Genomic DNA, 22,686 nt, shown 5'->3' with positions numbered 1-22,686 from the left:
CCTTCTAGGTTCTTTGATCGTTTTTTCCCGAGACTTGATCAATCACAAAATTGTGTTTGTTTCCCCCCTTTGTCAAGGAGTGGGAAAAAATTGACCACTTTAGCTTGCTCGCCATTGAAAGAAAAGTATAAATATCTAATACTATAGATATTATCAATTCTTATTCTCAGGGGCGTTTCTGGATGTATAGCAATGTCTTTGTGTTATATGTTATATAAATATCAGTGTCCTCTCTCCTAGAGGGTAGGGTGTATAGGAGATATGTTTCTGTACTTTGTCCAAGGCCGCATTTCCAACTTACTTTTAGGAATTAGTTTCTTAGTAGAAATTGAAGAATCCTTCGTTCATACGATGCTTCCAGAAAGGTTGTTTATTTGTTCAGAAAGATAAGCAAAGACCAGACTTACATCGATAACATGTGGCATGGTGATGGTCTCAGAAGGAGGAGGAGGAGGAGACATCTTGATGTTACATTCTCCAAAGTGTTGGGTTACTTTTCTCTTGTTAACCCTACTCCATTCCTATTCTACCATGAATCTGATCCATTCTTATACTGTTTCAAAATGTTATGTCAGCATATCCTAGTAACACCCATATTTGCATATATACTTTAAATGGCTATAGTCTAAAGATAAGCAACATTACTCCACCCATTGTCCTGACATAGCAACTCAAAATAGAAATATCTACCCAGCTAAATCACTCCTCTGTCCTCTGTCCTCCATCCTGTTAACCTTCAGAAACAATCACAAATTACATATAACATTTATGTGTTTCATATATTTTTTTCAGAAACTTTTATCACTTAAAATAATAATGAACTTAAAATCTTCTAACAGACAGCAAAACAAATGTCACAGGGGCGATAACCCTTCCCTATGTTTTCCAAAAAGCTTAAAAAAGATTTTTTGGCTGGAGCTAAACACGTTAAAAATGTACCCATTCAAAATTACAAACAGATTCTACTTAACAACAAACCTACAGTCCCTGTCTTGTTTGCACCGCCTGTATACTGCTGTTCAGAGTATATAGGGCCTGGTTGCCCCACACCTTTCCTTATTTTAATTTGGGTGCGGGGTTCCCCTTAATATCCATACAAGACCCAAAGGGCCTGGTAATGGACTGGGGGGTACCCATGCCGTTTGTCTCACTGATTTTCATCCATATTGCCAGGACCCGACATTACATTAAGGCCGCAAGCAGTTTTAAATGAGATTTTTTCCTTTAAAAATGACATTTTGTGCAGGGACTGTTCTAAACACGGGAAACACGCGTCACTTTACAGGCATACTATAGACACCCCCCAGGTACGATATTTAAAGGAATATTTCACTTTTTTTTTTTTTTACTTTAAGCATCATAAAAATCACTGCTCCCGAAAAAACGGCCGTTTTTAAAAGTTTTTTGCATTGATACATGTCCCCTGGGGTAGGACCCGGGTCCCCAAACCCTTTTTAGGACAATACCATGCAAATTAGCCTTTAAAATTAGCACTTTTGATTTCGAACGTTCGAGTCCCATAGACGTCAATGGGGTTCTAACGTTCGTGCGAATTTTCGGTCCGTTCGCAGGTTCTGGTGCGAACCGAACCGGGGGGGTGTTTGGCTCATCCCTACTAAGGAGTGAACAGCTGGAATAGTAAGAAAGAAAATAACAAGATGCTGGATAGAAAAGCGAAGGGGTACAACAAACCACACCATCAACACAAGGGTTTAAGGGGAAGAATGAATGTTTTTTATCTGGTAAAACTACTATTAATAAAAGTTATGTGAAAGCTCCTGCGAGAGTGGATAAAGTTGAAGATTGAAAATACATGTTGTAATTTATATTTTTTTGGAAAATTAATAAAGAGATTTAAAAAAAAAAAGTTGCAAATCCTCAAAGTTGCATGAAAGTTGCACTGAAGTCGCAAGCAAGCTGCACGGCTTTGGGGTCATACAGCAGTGCGAACCGAGCCTTATGTTGTTTATAGCTGACTGGAGTTCAGCCTTGAATAAAACACAGACTTACATGTTATAAATAGTGGTTTGGTGATCCTCTCTATAGGATGTTCCAGGCTGGGATGTTGCACTTTACACATGAACATAACCCCATGGTGAGAGGAGGATGGGATGAACTCTACAGAGGCGGTACAGGAGGATCCAGAATCAGAGTATTGTAGCTGGGAGATCACGATCTTGTAGGGTTTCCTCGGATTCAGCGGGACATATTCCTGACTTCCTCTCTCCTTCACAGACCACATCACAGTCAGATCATTGGGGAAGAAATTAGAGATCTCACACTGCACTGTCACCAACCGACCAAATAACAGAACTGGATTGGAGAGTTCTGTAACTTCAGGACGCCACGGAAAATCTGAAAATAATAAGAGATCCAGAAATATCAGAGAATTAACCAACATAACCACAAATACCCAAATTCAAACTTACTCTTCAAAAAATAAAAATGTAATAGTGGTGAAAATAAATTGTTGCACTGGTGCATAATCTGAATGTGACCCCTGGATGGGTTTTAAAACTGTGCAGTCACTACTGTAAAACAATACAGGTCTGACACCATATGGATTCATAAAGAGCAATACAAACTGAAAATGTCTAAAAAAATACAGCATGTACATTTCAAGAACATACTTCTGATTTTCTTTTGTGTGCTTACTAGGCTATTAGCATGCTATCACACAATATAAGATATTAGAGTACATCATTTTATTTATGAGTGGTGTGGGATTTACTTAAGCAGCATTTTATTTTAACCATACTTGGATTGTCTGACAGGTTAAATATACAAAGACTCTAGGCCTTCATAACACCTACAATACCCCAAGGAGCAAGAGACTATGAGGTGTATTTATGAAAAAAAAAGCATAGCAGTTTATCCATTGAAGCTGCATGTAAATGGGGCAACATCAAATGTTCTCTTGCTATATGCTCTGCAGATAGAATGTGTGAATGGGTAAAATACCAAATGGTGGCCATTAGATGGAGCCGAAGAGCATACTTTTTTTTTCTATGGTAGTGAGAGCCATCTAGTGACTCTAATGCAGTATTTTGCCTATTTACACATTCAATATTCAGAGAATATAGTCTGAGAACATGCAGTTTGAATGGATGAACAAAAAATAAACAAGAGAAAAACAGAAGCGCTCGCCTTGCACAGTTAAACATTTAATGATCAAAGTATTAAAGTCAACAATGGTTGCACTTTAATGCCCCAGTTGAAGTCCTTTTGAAACAAAACATGTCAGGATTTCTATGCTTGCTCCCCATATTGCTCTTCTTTAAATTTTTATACCTGTGATCACCGGTGTTATGTACTCATTTATTTTGATGTACCGTAATTTTAAATAAAAACCTAATACAGGGTAAGTGCAGCGCAAAATTATAAACCAAATAATCCAAAAGAAATTAATATATTCCCCAATAGTCTATCAGGACAAATCCATATAAACTTCAAATGACAGGAATCGGTCTTGCTTACAATATCCAATTGCGCTTACCAGAGATAGTGGACCTCTGCAAAGCAGGGGTCAAACTCACATGTATCCCCTCGGGGATGATGATTTTCCCGGTGGTGTCAATGGAGAAGATCACTGCAGTATGGAGATCCAGATATCCAGAGCAGTGAGACAGCCTTCCGACAGGGAAATACCAAAGATGTGAACCGCCAAATTGGAGATGTAGAAACAGACCACTCCAAGATGTCAAAATCTGATTTCTACTTGTTTTCAGCCTGTTGTTTTCTTTGAAATGGAGTGATAATGTACATGGGAAAATAACAGGCTGAAAACAAGCAGAAATCAGATTTTGACATCCTTAGCGGTCTGTTTCTACATCTCCAATTTGGCGGTTCACATCTTTGGTATTTCCCTGTCGGAAGGCTGTCTCACTGCTCTGGATATCTGGATCTCCATACTGCAGTGATCTTCTCCATTGACACCACCGGGAAAATCATCATCCCTGAGGGGATACATGTGAGTTTGACCCCTGCTTTGCAGAGGTCCACTATCTCTGGTAAGCGCAATTGGATATTGTATGCAAGACCGATTCCTGTCATTTGAAGTTTATATGGATTTGTCCTGATAGACTATTGGGGAATATATTCATTTCTATTGGATTATTTGGTTTATAATTTTGCGCTGTACTTACCCTGTATTATTTTTTGTTATCTCTCAGGCATATTACCTGTAGTGTTCAGCTTGCATTTTTGTGATTCTTTATATGTGTTTGCGCTGATTGTTACCCTTTATTTCTCATTATTAAATAAAAACCTCTCCGGTTTTTGACCTGCACCATACAGAGCCTTTTTTATTTTCACCCCGGTGGATTGAGCTTTGCTGAATTTATCCCGACCTCCTGAAGGCTCTTCCACAGAGTGGAGTGTCCTGTTATACGTTGGAGAACCACAGAGATTCTGGTAACCCTGTTTGGATCATCACCGCTGAAGAGTGCTTGCATCCTGTTTGAAGTCATCCCTTTCCTGCCTAACCTAAACCGTGAGGCATTCGACCCACATAAGCCTGATTGACCCACTACCGCTGGTAGGTGGGTCCACCATATCCGGTAAGAGTACCCATCTACATTACTATGACAGAGGATTTCTTCACATTTATAAGCTTCAGCCAGTTTCATTTTGTCTGCACTATATTCACTTGAAGACTCACCATTATGTATTAGATGGACAATTCCTTTTGAAATTCAATTTTTCTTCAGTTCATAACAGAGAACATTGGATTTTTGTTTGTTCACTTTATTGGTTATATGTTATGCATATATACTATTCAGTTTATCTTTTTTTAGCGCTACACTATTATTTCTATTCTGTTTTGGACTTTAAGTGTTAGCAGCTTTTTTCACATATTTTGGGTTTAGCGCAGTAATTTCCTACGATCCTTTCACAATGGTTGCACTCACATATTTCATTAAATAAAAGTGCTTTGAATGCAGCCCCATCTTGCTAAAGTTAAAGAACCGCTCACATCATGGCCAGTGATGTCCGATGGTTGTTCAGCATGAAGTTTGAATTTTTTTACTGCAGGCTGAAGGGAGGCAACCCAGCTCCACACTGAGCTCACCTCTACATCAAAGCCTGCTGTTACTGGGCTCACAGGTCGCTGTTTATTGCTATAAAAATATGATACAATTTACTTTTTTTAAAACACCTCTATGTAACATATTGTTCTCTGTTATATATTTTAGCCAATAAATATGGATGTACGTAAAATAGGTATTTACATTTTAGCCTAAATGTAACCATAAACCAATTTTTATGCTATAAGAATTATACTTTCTTTACTATTGTTAACGCCCAACTTCCTTTCCTCCTTTTAAATAATAAAATATGCAGCTCAGTATGAATAACAATATTAAAGCAGCAATGACTGCAATACTCTCCTCCTCTTCAGCACTCCCCCCCCCTTTCCCACAATAAGACTTCTCCACCACTAGATGCCACTAATCTGTCAGGTTGAATGACACCCACCATCATTTAACCCACTTTCTGTGAGGTCAGGTTGTCATGGAATTACCCTCTGACTCCAGCCTGGGCTTACATTACTCCTGAATATCATTACATGAGCACCATGCTACCCATGAGTAAGAATCACCCACTGATCACAAGGAAAAACTTCTGACAACAGTGGACTGGCTAAAGAACTGCAGGGACAAGGTATGTAAAATAGGATTTTTACAGTAAGTAAAAAAGAAACATCCCTCTGGATGTCCCGGGCTAGACCGATCTGTTAGGATGTGTTAAGTGCTTTTCTCCTTCACTAATGTGAGTTGTCAATTGTCCTGTTTTAATAAATATTCTGTTTTTATTGCTGCACACAGAGTGGTGCCTTTGTTTGTTTTTTCTTGTTGCTGCAGAGATTCCCTCATGTCTCTAAAAAGCTGCATTCTAGTGCTGATTTTCTCCAGATGAACTTTCATTTTGGACTATGTTGTTTCACTGTGGACTCTAGAGGCACATCCTGTCCTGTACACCATCAGTTTGTACATACTGTATGTGTTTTTTTTACAATAAGTGACAGAAAGAGACTTTTGGGTTGGATGGGGGTGAAAAAAAAACAACTGGATGAGTTGGATGAATTTTCCCGTCTATAGACTGTATTTTCTCCAGGCTGGTTTCATCCTTTTCAAAAGTTTGTTTGTACTCCATACCCATGTGATGAGGACTCCTTATTGGCTCTTGATGGTACTTCTACCCTCGTGACAGAATATGGCATTGCATAAGAAGTGAGATAAATGTCATCACGTACCTGTATCTCCTAATGACACTTCTCTTGACTCGGGATCAGTCATAGTGTCATCATGCTTCCAGATCACCTTGAATGTAGGATTTGGATGTATCATGTGTTCCAAAGGAACTCTGCAATTACTTGTCATATTAAACGTTGAGTTGGAATTGGTCTCCCAATGATCCTCTGATGTCAATAATCGTCCACAACTGCAGGTCCATTTAATTGCTATATATTTTGGATAAAATGTATACAGATGGAGACACAAGACAGCTTCTCCTCTATTTGTAAGAGACCATTGTATAGGATCCTGAATTCTGGGACAAGCTGGACAAAAACATATTTGTTAAATATTATAAACCATTTGTTTCCTAATTTATAGAACTAAATCCATGTTAGGCATTAGATGAAAGTGTGTGTGTGTGTGTGTGTGTGTGCGCGCACAAGTGCGTGTGTGTAATAGCAGTGGGTTTGGAGGTATTGATGGAGGAGAATTCTACTTTCTAAGGGAACACGGTTGGCCCTTCTTTACCCAAAGAGATGCAGAACAACACAGTAACGTGATAACAATGTAAAATATACTGACCTTCTTTTTAGCAGAGTCCTTGGTTCTCAAACCTAACTAGGCAACTAAATATCATTGCAAGAACATGGGAGGGACAGTAAAGGAAATACTGATCAACATAGCTGTTCCAAAGTAGATTAGTGTGATCAGGACCATCAAACACTAGTGATGATCTGAATAATTTCCTCGCATCAGTCAATCTACTGTGCCGATTCACCTGCTGGGTAAACGTATCTACTTATCTATTACTTTTGCTGGTGATGATGTTAGGAAAAGGGTGACAGTGTCCAAGATCTCTGAAAAGATAACTCCAAAAGGCTCTCCAAGTTCAACTTATTTGATCAAAGTAATGAAGAGAACATACTCATTCAGCAGGCTCACTGGCTCTGATGAGACAATTCACATGAAACAAGGCTACTCTCTTAAGGCCCCGTTCACATCTGAGTGATTTTCTGCTTGAAGCTTGTAGCTTTAAAACGCTCAACGTTCACATCTGAGTGTTCTGTCGCCTGAAGCAAAATGGTTGTCGCTCAAAAAAGTACATGAGCTTCTTTTTGGCAGATTACAAGCGTTTTTGACCCCATAGACTTCAATAGAAATGCCTGACTTGAGTGTTTTTATGAGCATTTTCTGCTCAAATAGCCGCTCTCCACCCCTAATTTCATCTCCCGCTCCTTCCCCTAGTGCTTTCTGTTGGCTAAGCAAAAACACCTGAAGCTGTAAAACGCTTGTAATGCGCTTCTAAAACGATTTTAAAAAAGCTTGTAAAAAGCTGCAAATAAGAATAAAAAAAGCCCCAAAATGCCAATAAATTGATGCGCTCAGGTATGAATGGAGCCTATTGGATACCCAGAATGTCACTGAATGTATAGGTGAACAGGTGGAGCACCAAACCAAATGGTAAAGAGTCCAAAATGCTTTAATGGTTCACAGCAAGATCATGTAAAACAGCCAATGCGTCTTGGGGGCCAAACCATTTCACTTCTTAATTAGGGTTTGAAATCAAGTCCAAGCTTTAGTGGACTTAAAAACGAACTTTACTAAACTGATTTCTGGCAGTTAGAATAAGGTAGATAAGGAGAATCAGTGCAAAGGTGTGCCAGCGGTAGTGGCAGTATCATTATTGCTTAGTACTACTGCCACTATCATTGGCAAACCTTTGCACTGATTCTTCTGATTTATCCAATTCTAACTAAAAGAGATCCGTTTAGTAAAACCTGTCTAGCAGTCCAGATAAGCTCAGACTTAATTTCAAGCCTTGATGAAGAGGGAGGTGTTTGTCTGCAAAAACATGTTGGTGGGTTTATGTGATCTCACGGGGAAAAGTTGAAGCTTTTTGGGCTCTTTTGCCATTTGGCTTGGTGCTTCTCCTGGTTGTAGATACTGAATAAAATCTACACTCTTTACAATATAATAGGCAGTGAGTTGTCTGGCATCCATTCACTTCAACCTTTAACAATTTCATGGTTAGCATTTACATTTTTCCAAGACAGCCAAACAAAGACTCATCAGATACATATGAAACAGATGTACAGTAGATAATTGTAGTAAATCAACACTACATACTGTAAAGGGCATCCGCAAGGGGGGGGGAGGGGGGTCAAGTGCCCCCTGGAATTAGGGATCAGATCCAGGGCCATTCCCAGCGCCGCAGGCTGAGGCAGAGGGAGGGCACCGAAGCTCAAGTGCCAGAGTCCTCCCCTCCCCCCTCCTTGTGTACATCAGTCACAGTGTCACACACAGACACAGCGGCGATCTCCCGCTGTGTCACGTGCCCACGAAATGCAACCTGATCACACAGAGCAGCGATTTCCCACTCTGTCACGGAGATTGGATTCTAATATCCTCGCGCCCGATGTAACAAAGTCCTGCCTCCTAGACACGGCTCCTGTGATAGATGAAACACTGATCTAATGACGGGACAGAGAATCAGTGTGACGTGTATCATAGGAGCCGGGTCTAGGAGGCGGGACTTTGTTACAGTGGCCGTGGGGATATTCGAATCCAAGCTCTGTGACAGAGCGGGAGATCGGCAAACTGTGTGATCAGGCTGCATTTCATGGGCACTGACTCTGATAATGCTGCATTTCATGGGCACTAACTCTGGTAAGGCTGCATTTCATGGGCACTGACTCTGATAAGGCTGCATTTCATGGGCACTGACTCTGATAAGGCTGCATTTCATGGGCACTGACTCTGATAAGGCTGCATTTCATGGGCACTGACTCTGATAAGGCTGCATTTCATGGGCACTGACTCTGGTAAGGCTGCATTCCATGGGCACTCTGGTAAGGCTGCATTTCATGGGCACTCTGGTAAGGAAGGCTGCATTTCATGGGCACTGATCAGGCTGCATTTTGTGGGCACTGGTAAGGCTGCATTTCGTGGGCACTGGTAAGGCTGCATTTCATGGGCACTGGTAAGGCTGCATTTTATGGGCACTGATCAGGCTGCATTTCAAGGCTGCGGACATAGTACAGAGGAGACTCTGACCATCTCCTGTACTATGTTCACAGTCTGACCGTGATAATGTGATAATGACATTGTTGAAAAGGGGCGGAGCATGTATGACCCTAAAATGATGCCCCCCCCCCCCCCCCGGAAAAAGTTCTGCGGACACCCATGCATACTGTATATAATTAGAAATGAACTGAACATAATTACCCCAATTAACTAAAGTAGTAGAACATTGTAAATTGATTTTCATTTATATTAGTCAATGAGGAGAAACAAAGTGAAAATTCACTATGCAAAGGATACCCAATCATGTTCAAGAAAAAAAAACGGCAGTTTTTATTGCACAAGATCGGATATAAAAATATTGGAAACAACTTCACCTCATTCACTAAACTACATGAACTTTCTCTTTGCAAATTTTCACTTAGTTCAGTCAATGAGTTGAAGTGCTGACTTCAGTAATCCAATCATGTGTGAGAAATAATCAGTTCTTTTTTTTGTTACACATGATCTAAAAAGTGATTTTTTTTTTCTTGGCTTCACCTCGTTCACTGAGATAAATAAAAATGATCTTTTGTTAAGTCTTGAAAGTGAACATGTTCTACTGATTTAGTAAATCAGCCCCCATGTGCATGATGATTCACGTTCGTTCTGTGTTACTGGGAAAGTGTGAATAAATATATTAGGTGTTGTGTTTTTTGCTGTTTTTATTATTATTTAATTTTAACTTATTTAGTTGATCACCTTGAACAATATTAAAAAAAAAAAAAAAAAAAAACATGAGGGATAAGGATGGTACTTTGACAGTTGACCATGGCTTCCCCCCACTGCATCTTATCCCAATAGAAACTCACCACAGACTAGTAATGGTCCTGTACTTCTTTCTATAGGCGTCTTCAGGCTGGGGTGCTTCACTCGGCAGATGAACTCTGACCCCTGGTCATCTGGAAGTCTTGGGGTGATCAGTAAACTTGTTGTACAGCTGTATGTGTTATCTGCTTGTAACTGATGCCTGGAGGTATTTGGTTTATATTTTGAACTATTTTTTGGAAGATGTGTCAGATTTCCATTCTTCTCTTTTTTCTGCCAAGTCACAGAGAGGTCACTTGGTGAGAGATACTGAGAGATTTTATACTGCAGGTTGGCCTCGGTGTTCTCAAGTATTGGCAATTTGTCTATTTCTTCTATCACTGGGTGCCAGGGAATATCTGTAAATCAAACCACATTGATTAAACACTGATAACCATTTGATTGGCTTTGTAACTCTAGCTGCATGGTTTGCAGTTAACCACTTAAGGACCAGAAGATTTGCCCCCTAAATGACCAGGCCATTCTTGTGATACGGCACTGCTTTACTTTAACTGACAATTGCGTGGTCGTGCAACGTTGTACCCAAACAAAATTGGTGTCCTTCTTTTTCCCACAAATAGAGCTTTCTTTTGGTGGTATTTGATCACATCTGCGGTTTTTATTTTTTTGCGCTATAAACAAAAAAAGACCAACAATTAAAAAAAAAAAAAACAATACTTTTTACTTTTTGCTATAATAAATATCCCAATTAAGAAAAAAAATGTCTTCATCAGTTTAGGCCAATATGTATTCTTCTACATATTTTTGGTAAAAAAAAACCCGCAATAAGCGTATATTGATTGGTTTGTGGAAGTTATAGCGTCTACAAAATAGGGGATAGATTTATGGCATTTTTATTATTAATTAATTTTTTTACTAGTAATGGCGGTGATCAAAGATTTTTAGTGGGACTGCGACAGATCGGACACTTTTGACACTTTTTTGGGACCATTCACATTTATACAGCGATCTGTGCTATAAAATTACACTGATTACTGTATAAATGACATTGGCAGGGAAGGGGTTAACACTAGGGGGCAATCGAGGGGTTAAATGTGTTCCCTGGGAGGTGGGGGGGTGATTAGGAGTACAGGGAGAAATCAGAATTTGTTCCTGATCACCAGCGGCTACCACCTGAGAATATAGTGGATGAACTCCACATTCATCGTTTATGCTGGAATTATTTTTAACCTTGTGAGTGTATTTCTTAACTTTTATACATTAACCACTTAACGACCGGGCCTATTTTTCAGACTCGGTGTTAATATCATTTTTTTTTGCTAGAAAATTACTTGGAACCACCAAACATTATATTTTTTTTTCTAACACCCTAGAGAATAATGGCGGTCGTTGCAATACTTTATGTCACACCGTATTTGCGCAGCGGTCTTACAAGCGCACTTTTCTTGAAAAAAATACATTTTTTTAAATTAAAAAATAAGAGCAGTAAAGTTAGCCCAATTTTTTTAAATATTATTCAAGATGATGATAAATTGATACCCAACATGCCAAACTTTTACCCTTAAAAATCTCCATAGGCGACGTTTAAAAATTTCTTCAGGGTACATGTTTTGAGTTACAGAGGAGGTCTAGGGCTAGAATTATTGCTCTCGCTCTAATGATCACGGTGATACCTCACATGTGTGGTTTGACCACCGTTTTCACGTATGCGTTCGCTTCTGCACGCAAGCTCGGCAGGACGGGCACTTTAAATAAATGTATTTGTTTTTTCTTATTTATTTTACTTTTTATTTTTTATTTTGACAATTTAAAAAAAAAAATTGGGTCACTTTTATTCCTATTACAAGGGATGTAAACATCCCTTGTAATAGAAAAAAGCATGACAGGACCTCTTAAATATGAGATCTGGGGTCAAAAAGATCTCAGATCTCATATTTACACTAAATGCAATAAAAAAAATTAATAAATAAATGTAATTTGAACAAAATAAAAAAAAAAATCTCCTTTAAGAGCATTGGGCGGAAGTGACGCTTGACGTCGCTTCCGCCAGTCAATGCTATGGAGCCGAGTGGGGGCCATCTTCTACTCACTCGGCAGTCAGCCTCACAAGGGAGCAGCCGAGATTGTCTCTGCTGCTACCGGCGGGTCCGGTAAGCGGCGGAAACCCCCAGAGCGCGGCGGGAGGGGGGGGCCTCTCCCGCCCCCGATAAAAGCGATCTCGTGGTGAATCCGCCGCAGAGATAACTTTTATCTGAAAGCGGACCGCCCGCTGAAGAAGAGAATACCGGGGTTATGGCAGGTATCTGCTGCCATAACAATGTTACTCCTCTTTAAAGAGCCGCCGTATAATGACGGCAGGCGGTGTGTAAGTGGTTAAATTACGGTCATACTGCACTTAGATGGCGCTGCTCGCTCTGTTCTTCAGGAAAGGAGGGTGACAGCTGGTGGGAGGGGAGGAGGCGGTAACAGATGAAATGTTCCGCGGACAGATGAAATGTCATTGGTTGGTAATGACACGGAAAGCCCCGCTCCTTAACAACCAAAAATTGCCGGCATTCTTTTCTTTCCATTTCATCTGTTAGCGGGGAAATCCCACTGACAGCTGAAAGAACCGAGCCGGAAGGTATCGATTTCAGTAACAGTGCGTTTGCATGAGTAACGATACCTGTACTAATGTCTAGTATCAGCACCGATACCAATATCGATGCAACCCTAACCAAAGACATATAATATGAGATCAAACCTAAACACATTCAAATTGTATGTAATCAGACAGCCCCTTGCTCTACATAGTTGAAAATAAATCTAAAGGAATTGAACAAGAAAACTGTATAATTGTATAGCCAGCTTTATTCTCCAAAAATATTCCATACACATCCCCATCTACTGGTCCTGTAATAATTTTTTATGAAATTGTTTCTTACTGTCTTTGTCTCCTTTTAACGTCCCCTATGAGCTCCGGAACCTCTCCGTTTTACCCTCACTTCCACTTGTCTGGAATAAGAAGTGTGTCTTAGTTACAGTCATATACATTGCTCTATACACACTACACATCCCATAATCCATAGTCCATCTTGGGAGCGAGGAAGAGAGGATGGCTACATTCCTACATACAGGGGGACCATGGAGAACGAATGTAGCCGCCCTCTAATAGGAAGTCAGATCACATGTCAAAAAAAAAAAAAAAAGGAGTTTGGAGGAGGCTGAGAGCTGGAGAGGCGGGTGGATGATGTCACAATCTCCACCTCAGCCAAGCAGAGGAAGCCTTGTATTTAACCACTTAAAGACCGCCCACCGCACATATACTGCGGCAGGGCGGCTCTATTGTGCGAAACGACGTACCTGTATGTTGTTTCGTGAAATAGATACAGGGCGCGGTGCGGCTCGGGAGCCGATGCGCGTGCCCAGCGGCCGCGATGTCCGCTGGCCACCCAGGATTTCCCTCAGATGAAACGGCTGTGGTAATTACTAAGGCAGTGAAACTGATCCAATCACCTGTGCAAAATAATCGTAAGCCTGAAAACATGACCTGTTGGGGCGCCTTGAGGACTGGAGTTGAGAAACACAGCCCTAGGGAACACATTTAACCCTTTGATCACCCCCTAGTGTTAACCCCTTCCCTGCCAGTGCTATTTATACATTCATCAGTGCATTTTTATAGCACTGATCACTGTATTGGTGACACTGGTCCCCAAAAAGTATCACTGTCACTTAGGGTCAGATTTGTCTGCTGCAATGTCGCAGTCCCGCTAAAAAACGCAGATTGCCGCCATTACCAGTAAAAACAATAAAAATAAATTAAAAATCCCTAAATCTTTCTCCTATTTTGTAGACACTATAACTTTTGCGTAAATCAATCAATATACGCTTATTGGGATTTTTTTTACCAAAAATATGTAGCAGAATACATTAGACATGTGCACAACCAAAAAAATTTGTTTATTTTCATTTTCGTTTCATTAGTTTATTATTTTTTTCGTTTTTCGGGTCATTCGTTATGATCGCGATTCGTAAATTTGTTCATTCGTAATTCGAACATTCGTTCATTCGTTCATTCGTACATTCGTTCATTCGTTCATTCTTACATTCGTACATTTTTACATTTGTACATTCGTAAATTCATACATTCGTAAAATCGTACATTTGTAAATTAGAAAATTCGGAAATTTGTAAATTCGAAGTTTGAAAATCCAAAAACCCGAAAATTCAAAAATCTGAAATAGTAACTAACTATTAAATTATAAGTATTGTATTTTCCTTTCAAACTTGACTGTCAGTGAACGTAACAAATACAAATTTAACCGAAGTTGATGATCCAAAACGAATGCTGCATCTAAACAGATGGAACGGAACAAATTAATAATTAATAATAATAATAATAAAACGTTGTTATTATTATTATTGTTATTTATTATTATTAATTCATTACGTTCCATTCCGTTTTTTCGGATCATTCATAACTTCAGATAAATTTGTATGTGTTACGTTCACTAACAGCCAAATTTAAAAGGAAATTACAATACCTATAAATTAAAAGTTACTAGTAATTACTAATAGTTAAGTTATTATTAGTTAACTATTATTTCAGATTTCCGAATTTTCGAATTTACAAATTTACGAATTCACTAATTTACTAATGTACGAATGTATGAATGTACGAATGTAAATTGCGAATGTACGAATGCCCGAATTTACGAATGTCCAATTTTATCGAATTTACGAATATTCGTTAAAAATTCGTTAAACGGGTTTTCGTTAATTCGGATATTCCTGAATTAACGAATTTGTTGAAATTCGTTAAAAAATGAATTCGAAACGAATTGCACATGCCTAGAATACATATTGTCTATCGGACCGGATCCACCATGGAAGAAACCTCAGAAAGGGATAGGAACACCATCACCGTCACCCAAACAAACTGACCCTTACCATCATTGTATGGGTTATACACGTATGTTGTAATCAGATAGTAAAGGCAATCGTCTTAGGTGTAAACCAAGGATCCTCTATTAGTGTAGCATCAACATGTTCCTCCCTCTCTGAATCAGATGGGAAGTATAGAAGTTCCTCTTTTCAACAAGATAATAGACCAAGTGTGATCCAGTGGGCGTATGCAACCTTGAGAATCGTGGTCTTTCCAGCAGCAGCAGATTCTCATTCTCCCTCTTAACTTTCTTAGTAGTAAAGTGATAATCATGCATCCCTAGATGTCACATGATGATACATGTTGCGAGGGACTGCACTGCCGGGAACATTTTTTATTGGATATGGATAGCAAAAAGTAAAAAATATTGTTTTTTTTTCAAAATTGTCGCTCTTTTTTTGTTTATAGCGCAAAAAATAAAAACCACAGAGGTGATCAAATACCACCAAAAGAAAGCTCTATTTGTGGGAAAAAAGTACGTCAATTTTGATTGGGTACAGCGTTGCACGACCGCGCAATTGTCAGTTAAAGTAACGCAGTGCCGAATCGCAAAAAATGGCCTGGTCATGAAGGGGGTAAAACCTTCCGGGGCTGTAGTGGTTAATAATGAGTGGTTAATAATTAAAAAAATACATTGTCACCATCACAAAGCCAATCCAGAGCAATGATGTGCAGCTGACACTGGGGTGAGAGATGTAGACAGGAAGTGGCTGAAAGAGGCTGCAAGGAATCAGCAGCATTGAAAAGCAAAAAAAAAAAAAGGAAGGAAAATCATGGCAATTGTTTATGATACAAAGTCTTTTAGCAAATTAAATATCATTCAATTAGCTCTACTTTTTATACAGTATAGTGCACTTATTATAATTGTATAAATTGCAGTACCTGGTATAGACAGATCTCGGTATCCGGCCTCCTTCAGTGAGTCGTGTGTCCAGGTCACCCTCACCGAGGATAAGAAATATTTCCAGGGAACGGTACATTCACTTATGGCATCAAATGTTTTCTCATTGTCAGTCTGAATGATTTTCTTGATTGATGGTAAAGTTCTAGTATGGTGTTCTTTATAGCTCCATGTTATATTAATGTTTTGGGGGTAAAACTTCATTAAACTCAGAGAACAGAGAACTTGGTCTGATCCGAGGAGAGTGAATTTTACATCTTTGGCCTCCTGGGGGGGTACTGGAAGGAAATGAATGAAATTAAAGAAAAATGATTTGCCTACATCGTTCTATCAATATAATCCCCTTGTGCATTCTTGAAGCAGTTGTAAACCCTTAGTGCCGGTTCACACTGGTGCGATGCCAAACATCGCACAGACATCGCATGTAATTCGCAGCGCACTGCCGTTCACATTACATGCGATGTCTGTGTGGTGCGATATCAGCCATAGAGATAGTATGGCTGATATCGCACCGCATTCGGTGCAAACACGCACAGGACCCTTTTTTCTGTTCGGACCAGAATCGGATCGCATGTGTGTTCACACATATGCGATCCGATTCATGTCCGAACTGTCAGTTCACAGTGCGATATGCGAGCTGAACTGGGGGTGTCGTTAACAATGTATTGACACTCCCCAGCGATTCGCATATGGCAGTGTGAACTGACATGCGATGCAGGAACACGCAGTGGATTCGCAGTGTTCTCGCATCGCACCAGTGTGAACCGGCACTTAATATTTGTTTTCTAAAATAATAAACATGTTATACTTATCTGCCCTGTGCAATGCACAGAGCTGCCCCGATCCTCCTCTTCTGGGGTCTCCCATTGGCAGTCTTGGTTCCTCCTCTTCTGTGTGCCCCCATAGCAAGCCGCCTGTTATGGTGGCACACCTTCTTGCTCGTTCCTGAGCCTGGCTGTGTGTATCCATAGACACACACAGCACGGCTCGGCCCCACTCCTGGTCCCTCCTCACAGGATTTGATTGACAGCAGCAGGAGTCAATGGCGGGAGGAATAGAATAGGGAGGCACAGTGCTGGATCGGGAGATGGCTCGTGTAGGTATATAGGGGGGTGAGTGGGTGATACAATTACTGGGAATTTTTTTTTAGCTTAATGCAAGGAATACATTAAGGTAAAAAAAGTCTTGTCTTTAGGACCACTTTAATCTTCTAATGAAGGAAGCTGCAGTGTCTGCATCACTTTGGTAGTGAGATGGGGGTAGGCTGCACAAGTGTAGTGGTGAGAAGGAGAGTACAGGAGCCGTGGTGGAACATGGAGTACAGGTGTGATGGATGCATGCATGGAGGGTGGTGAGAGAAAAGGGTTGTGGGGTTGGAGGATGGTGAGAGAAAAGGGGTGCAGGCTTGGAGGGTGGTGAGAGAAAAGGGTTGTGGGGTTGGAGGGTGGTGAGAGAAAAGGGGTGCAGGCTTGGAGGGTGGTGAGAGAAAAGGGGTGCAGGCTCAGAGGGTGGTGAGAGAAGGGGGAGATCAGATGTAGTGGGTAGTTAGAGAAATTGGGGTTGAAGGCACAGTGGATACTGATAGAATGGAAGCGGCAGATGTGGTGCTGAGAGAAGGTGGTGTAGGGATAGTGACTAGTAAGAAAAGTGGGGCTTACAAGTGAAGTTGGTTGGTGAGAGAAGGGAGATTGAAGGCATGGTGGGCGGCACCCATAGTAGGTGGTGAAAAATATATAGCTGCAGGTGCTGTGAGTGCTGAGAGATGGCAGGTGCAACATGGTGGGGGGAGGCGGTTGCAGGCTCTGTTGTTGGTTTGAGTAGTGGGGGCTCCAGCATGGTGGATGGTGAGAGAAGAGGGGGGTGCAGGTGCAATGAATGCTAAGGCTGCAGGGATGGTGGTAATCTAAAAGGAGTGGGGGTGTAAGGCAGTAAGTACTGAAAGAAAGTGGGGTGTGGGATCATTGGGTGGTGAGAGGAGGGCTGCAGGTGCGGTTCAGGGGGGCAGTTTGTTTGAGTGCAGTGGGGGGTCTGTCTAAGAATGCATGGAGGTTTGGGGTAATAGTGTGTGTGGTGATGGCCGAAATTATCGGAGGGGGGTGGGGGTGATTATTTAGGCATAGGAAAGGGGTGGGGGCTGGCTGCCATTTTATGGGTGTTGGGTAATGGTGGGGATGGCTGACATTTTGGGAAGAAAGGGGGGAGTTTAGATGATAGTGGGGGTGTGTGAGCTGGCTGACATTTCAGGAGGTGAGGGGTAATGGGGGGTGGGGGGTGGGCTGGCTGACATTGCAGAAGGGGGGTGTACCCTCCTCTTGGGCTGTATCTCTCCAATGTGATGAGTTCTGTGCAGGAAGTGAAACTGTGCTAAGAAAAACAAATCCAACTTAGCTTTTATATTATTAGAATCTTAGTGCAGACTTCAGAGAAAATCAGTCAGCCAATCACAAAAGCATTCCTTGTATTTCTTCTACCTCTCCCAGTCTGAGCCCTGCTGTACATGGGACTGCATATATTAAGATTCTGGTATTTTCACTGCTTGTATTTAATAAAAATAAATGTAATGATGTAGTAGTGAACAGAGAGCTGTGTTCCTTTGTGTCTTTTGTGTCTTCACAGAGTTTAGCTTTATTATTGCTGATACAATGGATATTTTAACCTCCCTGGCGGTATGATTATTTCTGATTTTAGGTGCTGAAAGCGGTACCATTATTTTGCACAGAAATTTGGCGTTTTATATTGTAGGCCTGTAATTCTTAGGAATAGTTCACTTAAATCTGTCCAAACAAGAGTCTAGTAGACATCCCGGGTATGATAAAGTTTGAAAAACGAAATAAAAAATTATAATATAATAAATAACTATAAATAATTATAACAAATAATAATATAATAATAATAAAAATTATATAATAATGTAATCAAATCAAAAACACTGAAATTTGCTCAGTTGCAGAATTTTAGCTTTCGTTACTTTTAGTGTTTGATGACGGATCTCCCCACAAATCACTATCGCTCAATTCTGCGAGTGATTCTAATTTATTATTGCTGTTTTCTAGCTGGTCTAAAGCCACTTTTGATGTAAAGAGACAGTTTTGGTTGCTATGGACAATCTCCAGTTTCCTGGCAGAAAGAACAGTTTTATATATATAAAACTGCATGCAGGACACTGGGCAGACCACTAGGGACAAAGGGGATGTGTAGTTATTTGATACAGTACTGTAATCTGTAAGATTACAGTATGCTGTATCTATACTGTGTGTTTCACTTTTGAATTTACCGCCGAACTCCATCCCCGTGCGTTGCAACGGTCGAAGGGAACGGAGCTCGGCATTGTGAATCGAGCGAGACACGGCGGCTCGCCGATCACAGCGGGGAGACATCGCAGGATCCAGGGGACAAGGTAAGTAAACTCTTCCTGGATCCTGCGATGCAATCCCGAGTCTGGCTCGGGGATACCGCTTTTGGTATGTAAAATCCAACCCGAGCCAGACTCGGGAATACCGCCAGGGGGGGTTAAAGGATACATTTATTTCTGTTATAAAACTCACCATTTATCATAGGTGGTCCTGTGCTTCGTTCTATTGGGTGTTCCAGGCTGGGATGTTCCACTCTGCAGATAAATTCCAGATCTTCCTTGTCTGATATTGGTGTGAAGGATAAGGAAGGGGAGCACTGATAGGTGTTATCAGCCATTCTCTCATGTCTTATATCAGGTATATGGTACTTGGAAGATTTATTTATAATAACAGGTAAAGTTTTCCCTCTCTTTTCCAGCCAAGTCACTCTCAGGTTTCCCGGGAAATAACTGGAGATTTTACAGGTCACTTTGGTCTCCTGACCGACTTGCAGAATGAGAGGTCTCATATCCTCAATTCTCGGACGCCATGGAAAATCTAAAACGTGTTAATACAAAATCATACATTTTTAGGAACACAGTTGTAGGTTTGTGTACAATGTAAAGTTCTGACCCACAATTACACCCTTGTGTATGGCAAATGAGGTTTAATGTGGAGAAATGTAAAGTAATGCACTTGGGGTCAAAAAACAATAAATAAAAAATATTCACTAGGTGGAGAACAGCTGGGAGAATCAATGATGGAGAAGGATCTGGGGGTGCTAATAGATGACAGATTGAGTAATAGCATGCAATGTCAAGCTGCATCTGCCAAAGCAGGCAGAATATTAGCATACATAAAAAAGGGGATATACTTCAGGGACAAAACTATAATTCTGCCACTTTATAAAACTCTGGTCCGGCCTCATCTGGAGTATTCTATTCTGTCCAGTTCTGGTCACCAGTCCTCAGAAGGGATGTGCTGGAACTGGAGAGAGTCCAAAGAAGGACAACTAAACTAATAAAGGGACCGGAGGACCTCAATTATGAGGAACGGCTGCAAACATTAAATTTGTTCTCTCTGGAGCAAATACGCTTGAGAGAGGACATGATAGCGATCTACAAATATCTCAATGGGGATCCCAGCATAGGAAATAAACTATTTAGTCATAGGGGTTGTAAAAGGACACGGGGCCACACAATGAGACTGGAGAAGAAGCGGTTTAACCTTAAACTGCATGGGGGTTCTTCACTGTTAGGGCAATAAGGATGTGGAACTTTCTCCCACAATTGGTGGTGGCTGCGGGGAGTATGGATATTTTTAAAAGACTCTGATGCCCCGTACACACGGTTGGACTTGCCAACGGGATAACCTCTGTTGGCATTTCCGATGGAAAGATTTAGAACATGTTCTATATCTAATGGGGCGTACACGCAGTCGAACTTTTCGACCGGACTGGTCTGACGGACGCTGACGGACCAAGTCTGGCGGACAATCCGATCGTGTGTGGGCTTCACCGGACCTTCAACTGACTTTTCCAGTCGCAAATCTGACGGACTTTAGATTTGGAACATGCTTCAAATCTTTACGTCGTAACTCCGCGGGACCCAGAAATCCGCTCATCTGTATGCTAGTCCGACGGACAAAAACCGACGCTAGGGCAGCTATTGGCTACTGGCTATCAACTTCCTTATTTTAGTCTGGTGTACGTCATCACGTACAAATCCGTCGGACTTTGGTGTGATCGTGTGTAGGCAAGTCCGTTTGTTAAAAAGTCCGTCGGAAGTCCGTCAAAAGTCTGTCGAAAGTCCGCTGGAAAGTCTGTCGGACCAGTCCAGTCGAAAAGTCCGCCCGTGTGTACGCGGCATAAGTCCGTCGTAAATTCTGACAGAAAAAGTCCGATGGGGCATACACATGGTCGGAATATCCGACCAATAGCTCCCAACTGACTTTTTCTGTCGGAAATTCCAACAGTGTGTATGCGGCATGAGATGTACATCTTAAAGGACAGAGGACCGTAGACACAATCATCAGCCAAGGAAACAATGCAGCAGATGAAAGACACATCATACTTACTTCCCTTCCACATCAGAAGATGTCCAGCAGTGCCATCAGCACAGAACTGGGGAAACCAGTGGGACCCAGGTACCCCCATCCACTGTCCGGAGAAGTCTGGCCAAAAGTGATCTTCATGGAGGAAGATTTGGTCAGGATCAATGGTGTCCTCAATACTGAGAAATACAGGCAGATATTTATCCATCATGCCATACAGTACCATCAGGGAGATGTGTGTTTGGCCCCAAATTTATTCTGCAGCAGGGCAACCACCCCAAACATACAGCCAATGTCATAAAGAACTATCTTCAGTGTAAAGAAAAACAAGGAGTCCTGTAAGTGATAGTTTGACCCCCACAGAATCCTGATCTCAAGATCATGAAGTCTGTTTGGGATTACATGAAGAGACAGAAGGATTTGAGGCAGCCGACATCCACAGAAGATCTGAGGTTAGTTCTCCGAAACGTTTGGCACAACCTACCTGCCGAGTTCCTTCAAAAACTGTGTGTAATGCCGCGTACACACGATCGGACTTTACGGCATACTTGGTCCGGCATACCGGATTCCGTCGGACAATTCGATCGTGTGTGGGCTCTAGCGGACTTATGCCGCATACACACGAGCGGACTTTACGGCAGACTTTGCCCGGCAGACGGGATTTCGTCGGACAATTCGATCGTTTGTGGGCTCCAGCGGACTTTGTTTTCTCAAAAGTTGGACGGACTTAGATTTGAAACATGTTTTAAATCTTTCCGTCGAACTCGAGTCCGGTCGAAAAGTTCGCTCGTCTGTATGCTAGTTCGACGGACAAAAAGCCACGCTAGGGCAGCTATTGGCTACTGGCTATGAACTTCCTTGTTTTAGTCCGGTCGTACGTCATCACGTACGAATTCGACGGACTTTGGTTGATTGTGTGTAGGCAAGTCCGTTCATTCAGAAAGTCCGTCGTAAAGTCTGTCGAAAAGTCTGCCGGGCAAAGTCTGCCGTAAAGTCCGCTTGTGTGTACGCGGCATTAGATTTGAAACATGTTTCAAATCTATCCGGCGGACTCGAGTCTGGTCGAAAAGTCCGCTCGTCTGTATGCTAGTCCGATGGACAAAAACCGAGGCTAGGGCAGCTATTGGCTACTGGCTATGAACTTCCATGTTTTAGTCCGGTCGTACGTCATCACATACGAATCCGTCGGACTTTGGTTGATCATGTGTAGGCAAGTCCGTTCATTCGGAAAGTCCGTCAATAAGTCCGCCGGGCAAAGTATGCCGTAAAGTCCGGTCGTGTGTACGCGGCATAAGTGTACCCAGAAGAATTGATGCTGGTTTGAAGGCAAAGGGTGGTCACACCAAATACTGATGTGATTTGCATTACTCTTCTGTTCATTTATTTTCCATTTTGTTAATTAATGAAAAA

The 22,686-nt window shown here is 41.3% G+C and overlaps 1 protein-coding gene across 1 annotated transcript in view; it reads right to left on the bottom strand.

Moving 5' to 3' along the window:
• LOC141147984 (uncharacterized) overlaps positions 1–22,686 on the bottom strand; it is a gene marked incomplete at its 3' end in the record, with an annotated part of 183,235 nt that overhangs the window by 29,533 nt on the left and 131,016 nt on the right. Inside the window, 5 exon segments of the mRNA XM_073635139.1 lie at positions 2,011–2,355; positions 6,257–6,562; positions 10,112–10,465; positions 15,874–16,170; positions 19,438–19,782. Of these exon segments, the coding sequence (XP_073491240.1) occupies positions 2,011–2,355; positions 6,257–6,562; positions 10,112–10,465; positions 15,874–16,170; positions 19,438–19,782 (1,647 nt within the window).

The sequence above is a fragment of the Aquarana catesbeiana genome, linkage group LG06, assembly GCF_042186555.1.
Source record: "Aquarana catesbeiana isolate 2022-GZ linkage group LG06, ASM4218655v1, whole genome shotgun sequence".
Classification (NCBI taxonomy): Eukaryota; Metazoa; Chordata; class Amphibia; order Anura; family Ranidae; genus Aquarana; species Aquarana catesbeiana.
This window is presented reverse-complemented; position numbering and strand designations above follow the sequence as displayed.